This window comes from Schistocerca nitens, chromosome 6, assembly GCF_023898315.1.
Source record: "Schistocerca nitens isolate TAMUIC-IGC-003100 chromosome 6, iqSchNite1.1, whole genome shotgun sequence".
Classification (NCBI taxonomy): domain Eukaryota; kingdom Metazoa; phylum Arthropoda; class Insecta; order Orthoptera; family Acrididae; genus Schistocerca; species Schistocerca nitens.
In genome coordinates this window covers 89,558,710-89,578,803 of record NC_064619.1, presented here as the reverse complement: position 1 = coordinate 89,578,803, position 20,094 = coordinate 89,558,710, and the positions used below count along the sequence as shown (strand labels likewise).

Genomic DNA, 20,094 nt, shown 5'->3' with positions numbered 1-20,094 from the left:
AACTGTCTGAGGTCATTTCATACCGAGTCTGCTGCAGAATTTCAAAGGTGCTTTGACTAATACTTTTGAAATTAAATTTTTTCGATGTTACACCACAAACACCGTTAATTTTTGTTCTCATTTCTAATATAAAACCGGCAAAACGAATACGTGGTCAATTCCAGGTTTGTCAGGCAGTATTATTATTACACATTTTTGCCTCCAGGACAGCGTTTAACTTGGGTATTATATGATTATTCATTTTTTCTTGTTTCGTTTTTCTTTTTCTCTACTCATAACCTCTTCGTTCTTTAGCTGTGTTTCTTTTTCCTTTGCTCTGCCAATATTTTGCCTGTTTTCTTCCTTTCTTTTACGTAAGATTTCGTGTTCACAGTTTTGTTTCTGAATTTGTCTCTTTCATACATCATTTCAGTACTGATCCCTGCTTGTTCTAGGTCTTCTGCTATTTCTTGAAAGTAATTGGTTATTTGACTGAACTGTTTACTGCATCAAAAATCCTCTTTGTGAGGCAGTTGTTGTTCATTCTACGTGTGTGTCCATAAAAATCTTAGTCGGCGTTTTCTGAATATGTCTGTAAGCCTGTCTGTGCGTTCATATAATTCTTTGGTTGGTCTGTTCATCCATATACAATTTCTGTTTATTGCTCCAAAAACATTTCGGAGGATTTTACGTTATATTTGTTCTGTTTCTGTCATGCTCTGATTGAGCACGTTTCTGATGTCTAGAGTGCTTCTGGTAGTAGAATTATGGTGTAATGCCTGAGTTTGGCCTGTCTTGAAGCATTTCTTTTATTATAGTGCGTCCGCATCAGTTTGCCCGTTTCCTAAAGTTCTACTGTTCTTTCTATGTTGGAAGCCTTGTTTTAAACTCCTATTTGTATACAATTCCCAAGATATTTTAATTTTTCCACTCTGTTTTCCATGTACTGCGTTTTCTCACACGGTATCTGTAGAGGCAGTTTTGGCAGAGACTTCATGTAAGTATTCCAGTGCTTCTTTGCTTCATGACTGTTGTTGCTGAGTATTGCCAGGTCGTGTGCAAACACTAGGCATTTTATGGTCGTCTTGTTTGAACACGTTCTTCCTAACTTAATTCCTCTTACTTTTTTTTTGTGACGGCCTTCGTAGCGACAACACTTCGCTGTAGAAACGGACTACGAAGTCACCGCCACACTTTTAATAGCGGGCCGACCGGTCCGCTGGAACAGTGAACAGAAAGATGAAAACCCAAACACTCGGATTAAATGAAAGTCGGTACTTATCTTTATTAACGACGATACAGAACACAGTGGTGAACATGGTCTACAGAAATCTGTCTAGTTCGAGTCGGAGCGGCTTGGTCAGCGTCGGCTGACGACAAACAACAACTCTGCTGCGATGAACACACAACTGACTAGCAGGTACACAATTCGGTGGCGAGTATACAACTGAGCGGCGAATCCAGAACTGTCCTAGCGCTCGCGACTCCAGCGCTTAAGAAGCCAGAAGCCAGCGGTGGCGCGCGCAGACTTGTGGCGATTTCCTGTCTCGCTGGCGCTGCTTATGCGGACGGCGTCCGGACTTTGATGCTGCCAACCTTTTGGCAGCGGTCTCGGGTGGCATTACTGGCTAGGATATAACACTCCTCCCCCCCAAATCGCCGCACCGTCGTTGAATAATGACGTGGCGAGCGTCGACGGCGGGGGAGGGGTCTGGCCGCAGGCGTAGCAGAAGAGACCGGGGCGGAGACTGTTGTCGGTGGCAGTCCCCGGTCCGCACCCCAGCATTGGCTGCGCGGGGCCTCGGGAAACACCGACTGAAAACCGAGGTCAGGGTGCACGCCTGTGACCACGGGCGCAGCTTCTGGTACTGGACGCGACGGGGCGTCGGGACCCACGAAGAGAGGCAGCGTCTCCTGACGCTGCGTCGACGGCTGCTGAGTGGGCGCCGGACAAGGCGCTGCGTTGTCAGACTCCTTGGGGGTGCCCAAGGAAAGCGGCTGCAGGACAGGCTGCACAGCCACCGCTTGGGAAGGCGGCCCGGCTGAGGGGTCGACGTCCATCAGCTCCGAAGGCGGTGGCGACTGAAGAGGGACCGCGGGCGCCGGAGCGACCACCTGGGGCGCTCCCGGATGAAGCTGCGCGGGAGGCATCAACGGGACGGGCTGTCGGCCCTGGGGGCGGCAGCGAAGTCTGAAGGCGCGGATGGAACCCGCCGCGGACCAAATCTGTGGACAAAGAACGAGCGGCAGAATCCGGGCGGCCAGCGCGGCGCAACTGGTTCTGATGCCTCCTGTGCACCCCAGTAGCACCTTGAACAGTATAAAAACCGCGACCCTGGACACTTATCACGGTACCACGTTCCCAACGACGGCGACCGTGATAAACTCTGAAAAAAACGGCGTCGTTGCGCTGAAAACGCGTGCGATGCTCAGAAGCGGCGGGTCGATCCGGGGGGTGCAACAACCGTAGTAGGGTGCGATGACGACGGCCGTGGAGAAGCTCCGCAGGCGAAGGGCCGTCGCGTGGCGTGGTCCGGTACGACGACAGGAACGTGATGAGGGCCTGCTGACGAGAGTGCGTAGCACGAAGGCGGTCCATATGATCCTTGAATGTGCGTACAAAACGTTCCGCTGCACCATTCGATTGAGGGCGGAACGGCGGAGTAAGAACATGGCGAATGCCATTGGCAGAACAAAAACCTTCAAATTCAGCAGAGGTAAATTGTGGACCATTGTCAGACACTAAAACTTCTGGAAAACCCTCAATACAAAAAATTGAAGTCAACGCCTGTATAGTTTGTGCAGACGTTGTAGGCTGCATGGGCACAACAAACGGAAAATTACTAAATGCATCTATCACGATGAGCCAACGAGAATTCCAATATGGACCAGCGAAATCAATATGTACTCGCTGCCAGGCACCGGCAGGGCGTGCCCACTCAAAATAGCGTTGAGGCGGAGCAGCTTGGTGTTCGGCACACGTCGAACAATCTGTAGACATCTGCGTAATCTGCTTATCAATGCCGATCCATGTACAATGACGGCGGGCTAGCTGCTTGGTGCGGACCACTCCCCAATGACCTTGATGCAACAAGTCGAGGACCTTGGATTGGAGCACTTGGGGAACCACTACACGAAGCTGGTCATTCTCGGTGCGTAACAGCAAAACTCCGTGCGAAACAGACAACAGATGACGTTGCGGATAATAGCTTCGAACCACAGGATCCGATATGTCCTTTGCCTTGGACGGCCAACCACGTTGAACAAAACGTAATAGTAAACTCAGATGAGGATCCGTAGCTGTCTCACGTGCCATCTGACGATAATCAATCGGAAAATCCCGGAGGGATTGATGTTCATCGGCGTCAATCTGATGGCAAGAGTCGTCAGAGGAATCGAAGACATCATCCGCAGCAATCGGCAATCTAGAAAGCGCGTCAGCGTTTGCATGCTGGGCTGTATGGCGATACAGTATCTCATACTGGTATTGTGATAACAAAAGAGCCCAACGTTGTAGTCTCTGAGCTGTCCGCTGAGGAACTGGTTTAGACGGATGAAACAGTGACGTCAGGGGCTTGTGATCTGTTACTAAATAGAATGGTCTACCATAGAGGTAGTGATGGAATTTTGTGACACCGAACACAATAGCCAACGCTTCCTTGTCCAATTGGCTATAATTACACTGAGCTTTGTTTAGCAATTTAGATGCGAACGCAATAGGACGTTCGGTGTTACCGACTCGGTGAGACAACACAGCACCGAGGCCGAAAGAAGAGGCATCACAAGCTAACACCAGAGGCTTGTTAGGGTCGTAATGGACCAGACAACGATCATTCAATAAAGCCTCTTTAAGCTGCTGAAAGGCTGATTGGCAATCAGCTGACCACACAAACGGAACATTCTTACGGCGGAGACGATGCAACGGTGCAGCAATCTGTGATGCATTAGGTATAAACCTAATATAATATGTCAATTTGCCAAGAACTGCTTGCAATTCATGCAGATTGCGAGGGGCGGGCAAATCACGAATAGCTGCTAAATGTGACTGGGAGGGATGAATGCCTTGAGCATTAATAACATGTCCCAGATACTCCAACTCCGTAAGGAAAAATGAACATTTATCGATGTTGCAACGGAGGCCTGCCTGAGACAACACTGTAAACAAACACTCCAAATTACGGAAATGTTCAGCAGGCGTCCGACCGGACACAACAATATCGTCTAAATAGTTGCAACACGATGGCACATTAGCCAGAAGTTGTGACAAAAAACGCACAACCAAAAGGCAAACGCAGAAAACGGAACAACCCCAACGACGTGTTTATGACAAAATACTGTTGTGATTGCTCGTCGAGGGGCAATTGCAAATATGCTTCACGGAGATCAATTTTGGAAAAGAAACGAGCTTCCCCTAACTTATCCATCAGCTCGTCCGGTCTAGGTAAAGGAAAAGAATCAATGACAGTCTGAGGATTAACTGTCGACTTAAAATCAGCACACAAACGTAACTTGCCAGACGGTTTCTTTATAATAACTAAGGGAGAAGCCCACTGGCTCGCTGAAACGGGTTGAATAACACCGTTGTTTTGCCAACGACGAAGTTCATCTTCTACAGGTGCCCGGAGGGCGTGAGGCACTGGACGAGCACGAAAAAATCGAGGCTGAGCATTATCTTTTAACGTAATATGAGCGGCAAAGTTCGCAGCACAACCGAGTTCGTCTTTAAATATGTCACTGTATCGTTTACACAAATCGGTGATGCTGTCTTGAGGAACAACAACAGAATTAAGTTGCAACACATTGTCTTGGATAGACAGGCCAAACAAGTCAAAACAGTCTAATCCGAAAATGTTTACACTGTCTGTAGCGCGGAGCACTGTGAATGAAACTGTTTTTGTGTTGCCCCGGAATGTGGCTGGCACGCTACATACACCTAACACAGGAATTTGTTCTCCACTATAAGTAGCCAAAGAATGTTTTGCCGCTGAAAGTTTAGGGCGGCCGATAGCCGCATACGTAGCACTATTTATGAGAGTCACAGACGCACCAGTGTCTAATTGAAAATTGAAGGTCTTAACCTGGATGCGTAGCTTCACAAATAGTTTATTACACTGTCTCTGGATCGGTGCAGTGGAGGCGGAAGACACAAAATCAGCGCGTTTAGCGCGTGTTCGCTGCTTACGACAACTCGTGGGTTGGGCGGGTGGAACAACAACTCCCGCTTCACTTGCAGTCTGTACATTACTTTTTACAGCGTTTGAATTACGCTTGGGTCGCATAGCAGAGGGCTGGGTGGGTGGCTTATTGCGAACAAGTTTATTACCCACACGAACCGTGGAAGAGTCTTTAAACGCAACCTTCTGGGCGGGCTGGCTTTGAAGAACATGAATATCCAAGGGCTGGGCAGCACTAGGATTGTTCTTGCGGTTACGCAAACAAACAGTCTGGATGTGTCCTTTCCTTTGACAAAAGTGACAAACCGCGTTTCTTAACGGGCAACGTTCACGAGGATGAGCAAGAACACACTTAGGGCAAGACTTAAGTCTATCATTTTGCACACGCGGCTGACGAATGTGTTTAACATGACGCGGCCGGCTAGTGTTTACAGACTGACTCTGCCGGTGGGGCCGCGGGCGTGACATAACTTGCTTAGCACAGGCAATTTGAGAAATACATGGCTGATCTAACTCACACTCAGCATAGTCAAAAGTATCTTGGGCTTCAATAATGTTCATCACAGTCTCTAATGACGGGTCAGGCAACTTTAAGATAGCAGCACGAATACGAGAATTTGTAATGTTTTGAGTAATAGCGTCGCGTAACATGACATCACTGTAGGAAGCTCCACACACACAATTAAATCGGCACTGACGGGTGAGGCCCCGTAAATCTGTTAACCACTGTTTATTAGATTGATGTGGCAGTTTCTTTAATCTGGAGAACTTGAATCTGGCCGCTGCCACATGAACTCGCGACTCGAAATACTCAGCAAGCTTGGTAACAACAACGTCATAGTCTAAAGCTTCTGGCTTGGATTCCGGGAACAACTTACAAAGTAGTCTATAGACCTCCACGCCTGCAGTGGAAATTAAATAAAGCTGCCGCTCATTACCTGTGATTTTGTAGACTGACATGTGCGCCTGCAACTGCGCGAAATATTCTTGCCATTCTTCTCGTGATGCCTCAAAAGCACGAAAAGGCGGTGCTGCCTGTGCTTGTTCCTTGTGTGGTGGTGGATTAGCCGCTTGTTTGGCGATTGCTTCCACCAGACTTTGTATTTGCTGACTCTGTAACAAGATCAACTGTTGTAATTCGGCAGACATAGTGAACACAAATTAAACCAGCCCCCAAAATTCTATCTCAAGAAACAAGTTGAACCAGCCCTGCACACGAGTTCGGAAGTCCTCGTCGCCAGTTTTGTGACGGCCTTCGTAGCGACAACACTTCGCTGTAGAAACGGCCTACGAAGTCACCGCCACACTTTTAATAGCGGGCCGACCGGTCCGCTGGAACAGTGAACAGAAAGATGAAAACCCAAACACTCGGATTAAATGAAAGTCGGTACTTATCTTTATTAACGACGATACAGAACACAGTGGTGAACATGGTCTACAGAAATCTGTCTAGTTCGAGTCGGAGCGGCTTGGTCAGCGTCGGCTGACGACAAACAACAACTCTGCTGCGATGAACACACAACTGACTAGCAGGTACACAATTCGGTGGCGAGTATACAACTGAGCGGCGAATCCAGAACTGTCCTAGCGCTCGCGACTCCAGCGCTTAAGAAGCCAGAAGCCAGCGGTGGCGCGCGCAGACTTGCGGCGATTTCCTGTCTCGCTGGCGCTGCTTATGCGGACGGCGTCCGGACTTTGATGCTGCCAACCTTTTGGCAGCGGTCTCGGGTGGCATTACTGGCTAGGATATAACACTTTTTCTTCCCATTGTTTGATAATTTTGTCCAAGACCATGTTATCTGACCCCTGTATGTACCTCGAATGGGTCTGATATTTCTCCCATAAATTTCGTTTCGGATGTAGTGTCTGTAAGTGTCTGTTGTATGAGTATCCTACTTTTTTCTGTCTATTCCACATTCTTACAGTGTGACAAGGAGAATCTGCCTGTCTGTGGAGCCATAGGCTTTCGTAAAGTCCACGAATGCGAGTACAGTGTTGCTCCTCTGTCTGACCTTCAGGATTGTTCACAGTGCAAGAGGGAATGTCGGGAGGGTGGAAGTAGAGCTGGTTCTGTGACAGGAGACAATCTCCCAGTTCGCTCCTTGCCAGTTTTCCTCGGAAGGATAGTAGTGACCTGCGGTTTCCGGTAGACACACAGAATGATGATTCAGAATTAGTTACTTATTTCCACAAAAATACAGGTAGCGTCATGACTCGTTATTGGCATCGTCTGTCACTGCCCGCTGAGGAATCGAGTCGTAAGTGGCCTTCAGCCTGCTCAAGGTGTAACGTCCCCTTCGAAAAATTATAAATGACTGTACTGGTTATTTGATTTTCAAACAGCTGAGCAAAAATGAACGTACTCAGACATTTCTCTCTTTACTTAATCTGATTATCACTAAACTGACACACAATATTCTTAGTGCAACGAAGTCTGACTTTCAAAAATCCAAACAAAAGAATGGCCCTGACTAACAATAACCTACACCTTTCATGAATCACTTACCTCACAAAAATCATCGTTACTCGAACTACTGCAATACAGAGAGCGCCAATACTGCCAGCTAAATAAAAGATTCAAACTACTGAAGTCACTAACTACTGATAGGCATAGTTAGCAAATGAAAGATTTTGATAGAGAGCAAACAATGTATTATGTTCAAAAGTCATAAAATATATATATATATATATATATATATATATAACAGTTCATGACATCCATTCTTACAAATTTCCTTTTTCTGATGTACACACGTCCAGATCGGCCGCTCTCAAAACTCTGCCATCTCTCTCCCCACATCCACCACACCTGGCGGCTCACCTCCAACTGCACAACGTTACGCGCTGTTCACATCCAACTGCCCAACAGTACACAAGCGAATATTCCTACAATGAGTCCAACCAGCCACAGACTGCACACAGCACAGTCAGTGATTTTCATACAGAGTGCTACGAGGCGTTACCAACATAAAAACCTAAACAGACTACTTCGGCTTCGTTCCAGTCGGCTGCTGCACTGCCGGTTCGCCGCTAGCGGTCACCCCGGGACCAGCTGTACATCGACGTAAAGGCTGTGAGTGGTGGCGGCGCGTCTCTTGATCTTTCACACTCCGACTTGGGTGGTGCTCCGTCGCCTCCCTCTCACCACACTTCTTCGTCATCCACCTCACCACGATGACAGTTTCCGTGTAGCCGTCAAGTTCGATGGTATTGGTCTGCCATCCAGGTAGGCCCTATTCAGTATGCCGGAATGTCAGGGACTCTGGTGTCCTGATCCTGGAGGGAAGGAAAGACCTCGACGTCCTCACAGAGGCAGACTGTGGTGTTGAAATCTGTGGTGATTATGGCAAGGTATCCAACTCTCCCAGCAGCGGCTGTTGTTGTCCGTAACATGCAGGAAATCTACAAATGACTTGTGCCAGATGTCACCTCGCTGAAATCAGGGAATCGAGTGCGAGCACCATGTACGACGTCGATCCATCTGACCCACGGACTTACGGACCAAACTGGTGGGGTATTTATGGAGCGAAGTAATGGCTAATGTTTACCCGACGTCATTCGTCATGACCTCATGGGACACGCTATTACGAAAGTATCAGCAGTTTTCCTTCTGCCCTGCTTGCTTGATGAGTTTGATATAGTATTGAACAGGTTCATAAAAGCTCCTGGTACCATTTGCTGGACTCGTCTCAGCTCTTCTTTCTTTACATAACTAAGGTGACGAGAGCCTGTTTGGCTGCTCTGACCCTCTACGTTCTGCTGACATCTGCTGGCTGGCTCACCAGACAGCCGATGTTGTGTTTTGCCCTGACCCAGTCTCGGTGTCGAAATAATTTCATTGCGGCCGCCACGTGTCGACGTTGTAATGTAGCGAGGTAGCTTCGCTCTGGGTCTTCTGAAAACTTTACCCGTATTACTGCGCTACACAAGGTTGGCATGCAACAGCAGGTTCCAAATCTGTTCAATACAGGACCATCCTTTTCTGTGTGTGAAATCTTATGGGACTTAACTGCTAAGGTCATCAGTCCCTAAGCTTACATACTACTTAACCTAAATTATCCTAAGGACAAACACACACACCCATGCCCGAGGGAGGACTCGAACCTCCGCCGGGACCAGCCGTACAGTCCATGACTGCAGCGCCTAAGAGCGCTCGGCTAATCCCGCGCGGCCATACTTTTCTGAAGCCTGCTTAGTATTCACCAGTGTTTCTATCAGCTTGTAATTCTAGTTTGTTGAGTAATGCCTTGGAGATAATTTTGTAGGAGACCGATAACAATGAGATACCTCTGTAGCTATTAGGGTCTGTCTTGTCGCCCTTTTCGGGAATGCTTAAATCAACGCTCGTTTTCATTCCTGTGGAATTTTCTGTGTATTCCATATTTCTGTGAGTATTTTATGGGTTTTCTTTGTCATGGTTTGGTCTTCGAGTTTCCAAATCTCGGAGATAATGCCGTCTTCTCCTGCGGCTCAGCTGTTTTTATTTGTTTTATAATCTCTTCTACCTCTGTTACTGAAGGCGGTTTTGAATCCGAGTTTGGTACTGTTTTCGTGAAGCGTAATTTTTCTTTAGACTTTTCTCAACCGAGAAGTTTATCAAGATAGTTTTTAAGAATTTCGCAATTTTCTTTAGTGTTTATTTCCAGCGATCTGTCTGTTCTTTTGATTCATGTATTTGGAGGCTGATAATCCCTTATATTTTACATGCGTATTATGTAGAAATTTCTCGTGTTATTTCTCTTGAAGTCTTCCTCGATTTCATTTAGTCTTGTTTTGCCGTATGTCCTCTTTACTCTTCTAATATCTTCCGAAGATTTTTTCTGGACTTTGTGGGAATCTTGCCATGTCTCTTTTGTTCTGTTACTGTTGAACTTCTTCCAGGCCTGGATTCTATGTTGAATGTCCTGATCACGTCTCCTTGGAGGCTGACTTTAACGCATTGCATTCTGAATTTTCTTACTGACTTCTGTCCAATTTTCTGTGGAACTTTGATTAATTCATTCAGTAATTTTCTCTTTGTTTATTTTCAAATATTCTGGATCCGATCTTATAATTTTTTTCTGTGCTGTCTTTCTGTTTCTTGGGTGTGGTCTAATTTTTACCTGTGGCAAATGATGGTCGTACTACAACAATCCTTTGGGTGTCTTCACGTTTAGAATTTCGCTTGTATGTTTGATTATTATGGCTACATGATCTATTTGAAATTCTCCCCATACGTTTTTAGGCGTTTTCCATGTTGTGAGTCTTCGTTTTGGCGTTTGAAAATGCGTTGACACAATTCTTAAGTTAAAATTTTTACAGTAAAGTACGAGATGTTCCCCCCCTCTTGTTGGTGCATTTGTGTGATGTGTGCTGCCCTATGATTTGCTTGTGCTTCTTCTCTTTGCCTGGTTGTAGACTGAAATCTCCTAATACAATTTTAATATGTCTTTGTGGTATTTTATTTGTTATTTCTTCCTTGTCTTCCCAAAAGTCTTAGACTTCTTCTGGTTTCATTCTGTTGTGATCGTATGTCAGTGCATGTGCATTGACGATTGTGTATCTTTTGTTTCCTGATTTGAAGATTATTGTAGAGTTTCTTTCTACATTGAATTGAAATCTAGGATGTTGTCTATGACTGATTTGTGAACTACAAATCCTGTGCCAAACATTGTCGGTGTTCCTCTTCTAACATTCAGGTTTTCATTTGTATATTCTGTAGTTTTCTGTGTTGCAGTGGTTTTCGTCTGTGAAACGGGTCTCTGTTGCGAGGTTTTTGAAGTGAAACTTTTCCAGAATATCCGTAAGCTGTTTGAGTTTACCCATCTTGACAATCGTAATTGTGGTGAGTGTGCCAACACAGAGTTGCGAAGAGATTTCAGGAAGCTCCAACTCTTCTCCTTCTTGTGATGTTCCTGCTCTCCCAATATCCGATGACCGGAAAAGTTCAGTATATCTAGTGGGGCCTGGGGTATTGTATATTTTTTGCTGTAATTCCACCTGGAGAGGCTCCCGATGGGGCACCTAACAACCCCACACAGGTGTCAGCTATTATAATTATATATCATAAAATAAATGTGAAAGTATAATATTTTTACATAATACTTATACATCTACCTTTTTTCATAACAAGGTATTATACATAAGCATCAGATTTTGATATTTATTTTATGATATACATAATAAACCCCAGTTGGGAGTTGCTAGTCTCCTACCAGGCGCCTCCCCATGTGGCGGATAGGGGAATGCTCACCAGATATGATGGGTACCGGGGAAATAAAATACCCGGGGTGGACCAAAACTAGCAAACTAGGGCACGACGGTTCCACATGTCAGTGGCGGTTTCCCGACAGCGTCTGTTCCACATGTTAGTGGCGGCTGATTTGTGTTTCAAGGCTCCACAACCTTTATCCTACCAACTGGCACATGTCAGACCAAAATACAATTACAAGTAATCATGTTTCGTGTATGTAATAACAAAAGTACCCCAGGTGGTGAAATCCACCCACCTAGCAGAAAGGTGGCAACCGGTCTATCGGATTCTGGGGAGACCGGACCTACACGACTTGTGAGTGGATCGGAGCACTCTGGAAAACTTCCCAAAAATGAAGATTACATTGGAACAGTAAACATACGGACACTAATACAAACCGGAAAATTATACACATTAACAGAAGAATTAAAGAAGCTGAAAATCCAAATCCTAGCAGTACAAGAGACCAGATTTCCTGATAATCAAATCACTGACTACAATGGCTTCAGAATTTTCAAAAGTGGAACGGACAGAAAAATTGGTAAAGGGGCAAACATGCTTGGTATGGCCTTTATGGTCGAAAAATCCTCAGTTAAATTTGTAAAATCTGTAAAAACTATTAGCAATAGACTAATGTTTCTTAGGTTGAAACACAAGAATAAATAATACACCCTAATTAATGTTCACGCACCCTGCAACGTTGACAATAGAAAGGACCTAGACAATGTGGATAAATTTTGGGAACGATTAGAACTTGAAATGTCAAAGATACCGAGGAATGATGTCAAAATACTTCTTGGAGATTTCAGTGCACAGATTGGCAGAGAAAAGAAATACAGGAAGACGGTTGGGCTATACCCAGCACACAAATTGACCAACAAAAATGGCATGCGACTAATCCAACTTTGTCAACAATTCAACATGAAAATCAGCTCAACGTCATTCAATAAGAAACCAAGAAAACAGAAGACCTGGAGAGACCTGGGAGAATTTCAAATTGACCATGTGGCCATCTCATATAACTTCCAAAAAGAGATCAGAGATATCCAGGTTAGGAGAGGTGCAAATATTGACTCAGATCATTATCTCACAAGAGTTCGGGTCCAATTCACCCCAAGAAGGAAAACACCAAGAATTCCACCAGCAATCCCAAAATTTGACCTACAAAAACTAACAGAATCAGAAACAATTAAAAAATGGGAAAATTCTCCCGCAAACAACTGGGAAACATTCAAGGAAAAAATCACAAAAATAGCGAAGGAGCAAATACCACTGAAGAAGAAGCACAAACATCCATGGTGGAATATGGAATGCGAAAAGGCAATTCAAGTTCGTACAGAAGCCTTTGCGAAGTACAGTTCAAATAAAAATGAGAAAACTCTTCAAAACTCTTTAGAAACACGGAAACTTTCAAATAAACTTATTAGACAAGAGAAGAGAAAGTATGTAACTCAGCAACTGGAATCAATAGAAGCAGATTTTAAAAATTATAATACGCATGGATTCTACAAAACTTTTGCAAACCAAATTAAAGGGTATATCCCTCAAAATGTCTGTTTTCGGAAATCAGATGGGAATCTGGCACTAAGCGACGAAGAAAACTGTGAAGAATTAGCCAAATATTTTGAAACGCTACTAAACTGTCCAGAACCAACAGAAGCTCTTCCAATATCCAGCACTAAAGCCCCGCAACAGCAAGACTCTGTACCGCCAACTGAAGAAGAAATTATCAAACACATAAACAAACTCAAAAATAACAAAGCATCAGGAGAAGATGGAATTGTAGCCGAATTTCTCAAAAGTCTAGGGTCTAACTCAAGAAATGAGCTAGTTAAAATTATTCAAAACATATGGGTTACTGAAGAAATACCAGAAGATTGGAAATGTGCCCTAATACATCCGTTACATAAAAAAGGGGATAAATCGGATGTGAACAACTATAGAGGAATCTCCTTACTTGCCGTCACATACAAGATATTATCAGCTTGTCTTCTTGAAAGAACACAAAAACTGCTAGAACCCAAAATCTCAGATTTCCAAGCTGGTTTCAGACCAAACAGATCATGTCCAGAACAAATTTTAAACTTGAAATTGATTACAAGGATGAGACAAATGCGAAGGAAGCCTACAGTATATGTCTTTGTCGACTTTAAAAAGGAATATGATTCAATTCACAGACCCACACTATTTAAAATTCTTGAAGAACAAGGACTAGATAAGAAGACACGGAACATCATAGAGCAGACATTAACAAATACAAAATGCAAAGTGAAATTCATGGGAAAACTTTCAAAATCATTTGAGATAAAAACTGGGGTTAGACAAGGTGATGGATTATCACCTCTGTTATTTAACTTAGTTCTGGATAGAGTCATGGCAGAATGGGAAAAAGAACTCAAAAAAGAAAAGTACTGGAAACCAATATCACTGGGAACCAAAAAAGATGACCAACAAATCCCCTACTTAGCCTACGCAGACGATCTTGCAATAATGGCAGATTCTAGTGAAATGGCAGTCAAACAGATAGAAACCTTAAAAGAGTGTGCAGGAAAAGTTGGCCTACAAATATCTTTTGAGAAAACGGTGTTTACAACAACAAATCTAGAAATTTCTAAGTTACAAACCAAATATGGAGAAATTAAGAGGGTACCATACTTTAAATATTTAGGAGAGATAATTTCTGAAAAATACTCACAACAAGAAAGAATATTAAAAGCTCGTAGGGGTCTAGGGCTGGTCCAAAACATTTACAATAAAAAATGTCTATCTATAAATACAAAAATTAAACATTATAAGTCGGTAATTAAACCAATAATGCTATATGCCAGCGAAACCTTGACACTTAAAAGGAAAACAGATATGGAAAACCTGAAGAAAGAGGAAAGGAAAATCATTAGGAAAATTCTGGGACCAAGATGGACCAAAGAGGGGTATAGATTACAGAAAAATTCTAAAATTGAAGAATATTCTAACATAGAGATAGACATGAGGAAGAGGCGTCTAAAATTCTATGGCCACATAATGAGACTTCCCGATCACAGACTCACAAAAAAAATAGTAAGATACGTAGCATCCCTTGTTAATGGAGGAGAATGGATCAAAAATGTAAAGAAAGATCTGGAATTAGCCAACATTACTACTGAAGACATGAACAAAAGAAACAATTTCAAACTTAAAGTTGACAAATGGGAGGTCAAACCAGAGACAAAAGCGCCGAGAACTGGAACAAAATGGAGCGAAGAAAGAAAAGCTGAATTCTCGCAAAGAATGAAGACCTGGTGGGCAAACAAGAAGAATAGGAAGCCCCAGAAGTGAACCATCTTTACTTAGCGTCTTCCATGTTGGGAGCTTTACGACTAATAATAATAATAAACCCCAGTTACCAATAAAAGTTTGTTATGGAAAATGGTCTGACAGAACTGGTCGTACAATCAAAAATAAATGATGCAGCAGCTCCACGTGTTACATAATTTAATTTCTGACTTAGCAAAGCTGTGGAACACAGTAAAAAATTACTTATCAAAAGTCGAAACTGCAACCAATTACCGCTCCCATTCATAGATTTTTTTAAATAGAGATTGCAAGGTAGGTATTTTGTAAGACTGGCCATTTCGAAGTTCCTGTAAGATTAGTTTTTATATTTTATTATTATTTTCTTTATCTGCACTAACTCTCAGCTACAAATGAAACAAATATTCAGTCATTAGTTCTTTGCTGACGATAACCCTGTAATCAAATCGGTATGAGTTTTACGAGTCAGCTATAGCAGTTAAATAGAACTCTCTCTCCGTCTGAAGAGCCCTGGAAGGCTCAACGGTACCGACCGGCCGCCGTGTCATCCTGAGCTCACAGGCGTCACCGGTTGCGGATACGGAGGGGCATGTGGTCAGCGCACCGCTCTCCCTGTCGTATGTCAGTTTACGAGACCGGAGCCGCTACTTCTCAGTCAAGTAGCTCCTCACTTTGCCTCACGGGGGCTGAGTGCACCCCGCTTGCCAACAGCGCTCGGCAGACCGGATGGTCACCCATCCAAGTGCTAACCCAGCCCGACAGTGTTACCACTGCGGCAAGGGCGTTGGCTAAATAGCGCTACTGTATATTTATTCAGTCATGCTACGCTACAAGTTTTGTCGCATGAATCAGTCGTTACTGAAAGTTGAATCTGTTCCTCAAGATCCATTCCCTGTGTTGTACACTCCTGGAAATGGAAAAAAGAACACATTGACACCAGTGTGTCAGACCCACCATACTTGCTCCGGACACTGCGAGAGGGCTGTACAAGCAATGATCACACGCACGGCACAGCGGACACACCAGGAACCGCGGTGTTGGCCGTCGAATGGCGCTAGCTGCGCAGCATTTGTGCACCGCCGCCGTCAGTGTCAGCCAGTTTGCCGTGGCATACGGAGCTCCATCGCAGTCTTTAACACTGGTAGCATGCCGCGACAGCGTGGACGTGAACCGTATGTGCAGTTGACGGACTTTGAGCGAGGGCGTATAGTGGGCATGCGGGAGGCCGGGTGGACGTACCGCCGAATTGCTCAACACGTGGGGCGTGAGGTCTCCACAGTACATCGATGTTGTCGCCAGTGGTCGGCGGAAGGTGCACGTGCCCATCGACCTGGGATCGGACCGCAGCGACGCACGGATGCACGCCAAGACCGTAGGATCCTACGCAGTGCCGTAGGGGACCGCACCGCCACTTCCCAGCAAATTAGGGACACTGTTGCTCCTGGGGTATCGGCGAGGACCATTCGCAACCGTCTCCATGAAGCTGGGCTACGGTCCCGCACACCGTTAGGCCGTCTTCCGCTCACGCCCCAACATCGTGCAGCCCGCCTCCAGTGGTGTCGCGACAGGCGTGAATGGAGGGACGAATGGAGACGTGTCGTCTTCAGCGATGAGAGTCGCTTCTGCCTTGGTGCCAATGATGGTCGTATGCGTGTTTGGCGCCGTGCAGGTGAGCGCCACAATCAGGACTGCATACGACCGAGGCACACAGGGCCAACACCCGGCATCATGGTGTGGGGAGCGATCTCCTACACTGGCCGTACACCACTGGTGATCGTCGAGGGGACACTGAATAGTGCACGGTACATCCAAACCGTCATCGAACCCATCGTTCTACCATTCCTAGACCGGCAGGGGAACTTGCTGTTCCAACAGGACAATGCACGTCCGCATGTATCCCGTGCCACCCAACGTGCTCTAGAAGGTGTAAGTCAACTACCCTGGCCAGCAAGATCTCCGGATCTGTCCCCCATTGAGCATGTTTGGGACTGGATGAAGCGCCGTCTCACGCGGTCTGCACGTCCAGCACGAACGCTGGTCCAACTGAGGCGCCAGGTGGAAATGGCATGGCAAGCCGTTCCACAGGACTACATCCAGCATCTCTACGATCGTCTCCATGGGAGAATAGCAGCCTGCATTGCTGCGAAAGGTGGATATACACTGTACTAGTGCCGACATTGTGCATGCTCTGTTGCCTCTGTCTATGTGCCTGTGGTTCTGTCAGTGTGATCATGTGATGTATCTGACCCCAGGAATGTGTCAATAAAGTTTCCCCTTCCTGGGACAATGAATTTACGGTGTTCTTATTTCAATTTCCAGGAGTGTATATTAGAAAGCAACGCTTTGTATGATTACATTAACAGCGGTAATAAAATGGTAAATTCGTGCTTAACTTTCGAGAATAGTTTTGGTTCCTTTTAAACTCTTATTTCTAAGGACTTTCTCTAACTCCCCTGCGACATTCCTCTAATTTTGTGTGTGTGTGTGTGTGTGTGTGTGTGTGTGTGTGTGTGTGTGTGTGTGTGTGTTACGTTACAGGCCACTTGCAGGAATGATTCTGCTTCCAAGGTTTATTACGATTTTTATTTCGATATTAAAGCAAACCACGCAGGAAACATGAAACCTGGATTTGGAATACTCGTAACATAGCTTTCTTCAAATCACTAGCATAAGTTCAAGGTTAATAAACTCTTTGCAAGTCAAGGCTTGCAGTATTATGTAGAATAATGAAAATATGTTATCTAGAATGTCATAATTATTCTGTCGCAGCGATATAGTTAATGCTAAATCTAACGACTGATGAAGTACCCTGGGACAGAGTTCCGTCAGGCTTCTTCTAGCCAACTGAACATTAGTAAACACTTCTGTTATAAAACACTATTGTTGCTGCCATAGATATCAATTCACTTACTTTTCCTACACGACATTGCTATTTACTTTCGGCGCCTACTCTGCATTGGGTGTGCTACGGTCGCAGATTCGAATCCTGCCTCGGGCATGGATGTATGTGATGTCCTTAGGTTAGTTAGGTTTAACTAGTTCTAAGTTCTAGGGGACTAATGACCTCAGAAGTTGAGTCCCATAGTGCTCAGAGCCATTTTTGCATTGGGTGGCATCGTATTCTAAATAATTAAACTAATTTTCTTGTAGCATATACTTTTCACAGTGTTAACTCATTTATTTTAATTTTTGAGCCAATAGTGTTAAAACATTTTTCAGGCTCCAGTGAATATGTATCAGAAAACTTTGGCAGAGTTGATTGTCTTTCCAGCATTGTCAGTAGTATCTGCCTCTGCAGAGACGAGTCGAAGCTGGAACAAACGCAGGTAGACTGTTCCTAGTTCCACAGCGAAATAATGGATTAACAGAACGTTCATAACCCACAACTTTTTTTTTTCTTTCAGAAATCAAACTTTTGAGTAAGCATTTATAGAAAGCTGCCGTTATCAAAATGCAATCTGTGTTACTGACTACTTGGTACGGCCTTTCTCACATCGTTTCCATCCCAAAGAGTTATGCATTTGTAACATACTGTGACGTCCGCATTTCTCACATAATAGTGTATGTAGTTTTGTTAGAAAGAAAGAAAAAAAAAAAAACAGACCTGAACGCTATCTCTTATTAACACGTAAACGGTTGTGACGTACTTTAATCACCCTCGTGTTGTCATAAGGGCCCGTGTTCGATTCCTAGTCGACAGATTCTGTCTTCTAGTGCACTCGACACCTCACATGCCATACCGATTTTATTTCTGATGTCCATGCATCGTCGTAGGCAGCGCATATGTAGACCACCTCATCAATGGAAAGTGGATGGTGATTAAAAATGTCCTAGATATCATTAAAAGCATTTAGTTGCAGAAACGGTAACCAGCACTGTGACCACTTTAATACTCTTGCCCTAGTCATCAATCTTGGTTTAGTAGGCTTGTACTAGTGTGCCCTTTAACTGAAGAGTTGTTAAACATGACTGACCTCATTTCATTTCTCGAGCGCGCTTGTACATATTGCCACCTTCCATCATTCAGAGTAGGATCCCATCACCAATGAACCTTTCTTTCATGTTAATCCTCGCTGCAGTTATTTATCTGATTCGCTCCCAACATCTCATGGTGTTGAATTAGGCAATGCGTGGGTCCGGAAGGTCGAGAAAAATTGATATTGTAACTGAAATATGGCTATTTAGTTTTCCAAAATGCCAACGATTCACAAAATCGGCCCGTGATTACTGTCACTGGATTTGTAATTTTGCGTCCCGTAAGAATCTGTGACTGGAAATATTATTACTGAAATACGTGGCTCACTCCAAAAGAAATGTACACTATTTTTGTAAAAATACAGTTTTCATTCTGCATGTGTGAAAGTTTTACAGTGTGTAGATACATCCTTCCCCGCTTATTTTCAAACTTAGTTCAACCTGTTCCCGTCACAGCATGTCTTCAAGATGGGTGCTACACTTGACGTTCGTCAGAAGCAACGTGCTGTCATAGAATTCCTGTGCTGTGAAAACGAGACACTGGGAAACATCCACAAGATGTTGAAAAAGGTGTATGGAGATGCTGCTGTGGATCGCAGTACAGTTAGTCGGTGGGCAAGCAGGTTACGTGATGAAAGGGGGCACGGCAATATCAAGGATTGTTCTCGCAGCGGCATGCCTCGTACTGCACACACTCCAGACAATGTGCAGAGAGTTAAAGAATTGGTGACTGCTGACAGACGCATCACAGTGAACGAATTGTCACGCTACGTTGGGATAGGGGAAGGAAGTGTTTGCAGAATACTGAAAGTGTTGGCGTTAAAAAAGGTTTGTGCCAGGTGGGATCCCAGGATGTTGGCAGTGGCTCACAAAGAAACAAGAAAAACGGTATACAGCGAACTTTTGGATCAGTATGAGAATGGTGGAGATGAGTTTCTCGGAAGAATTGTAACAGGTGATGAAACATGGCTCCATCATTTTTCACAAGAGACGAAGAGGCAATCAATGGAGTGGTTTCATGCAAATTCACCCAAGAAAAAAAATTCAAAACCACACCTTGTGCTGGAAAAGTTATGGCTACGGTGTTTTTCGATTCCGAAGGACTCTTGGTTGTGGACATCATGGCAAGTGGAACCACCATAAATTCTGATGCATATGTGACGACAAAGAAACTGCAAGCTCGACCGAGTCGTGATCGATCACATCGACAAAAGCAGGATGTTTTGCTGTTGCACGACAGTGCACAGCTACATGTCAGTCAAAAAACCATGGAAGCGTTCACAAAACTCGGATGAACAACACTGAAACACCTGCCTTACAGTCCTGACCTGGCTCGATTGACTATCATCTCTTTGGGAGACTGAAAGACTCTCTTCGTGGAACAAAGGTTGAAGATGATGACTCCCTTGTGCACCCTGCCAAACAGTGGCTCCAACAGACTGG

The 20,094-nt window shown here is 44.6% G+C and overlaps 1 protein-coding gene across 1 annotated transcript in view; it reads right to left on the bottom strand.

The window, feature by feature from the left end:
• Nucleotides 1-20,094, bottom strand: part of LOC126263239 (ESX-1 secretion-associated protein EspK-like) — a 98,351-nt gene that overhangs the window by 12,389 nt on the left and 65,868 nt on the right. Inside the window, exon 2 of the mRNA XM_049960323.1 lies at nucleotides 1,796-2,205. Coding sequence (XP_049816280.1) covers nucleotides 1,796-2,205 — 410 coding nt within the window. The remainder of the gene's footprint in view (nucleotides 1-1,795; nucleotides 2,206-20,094) is intronic.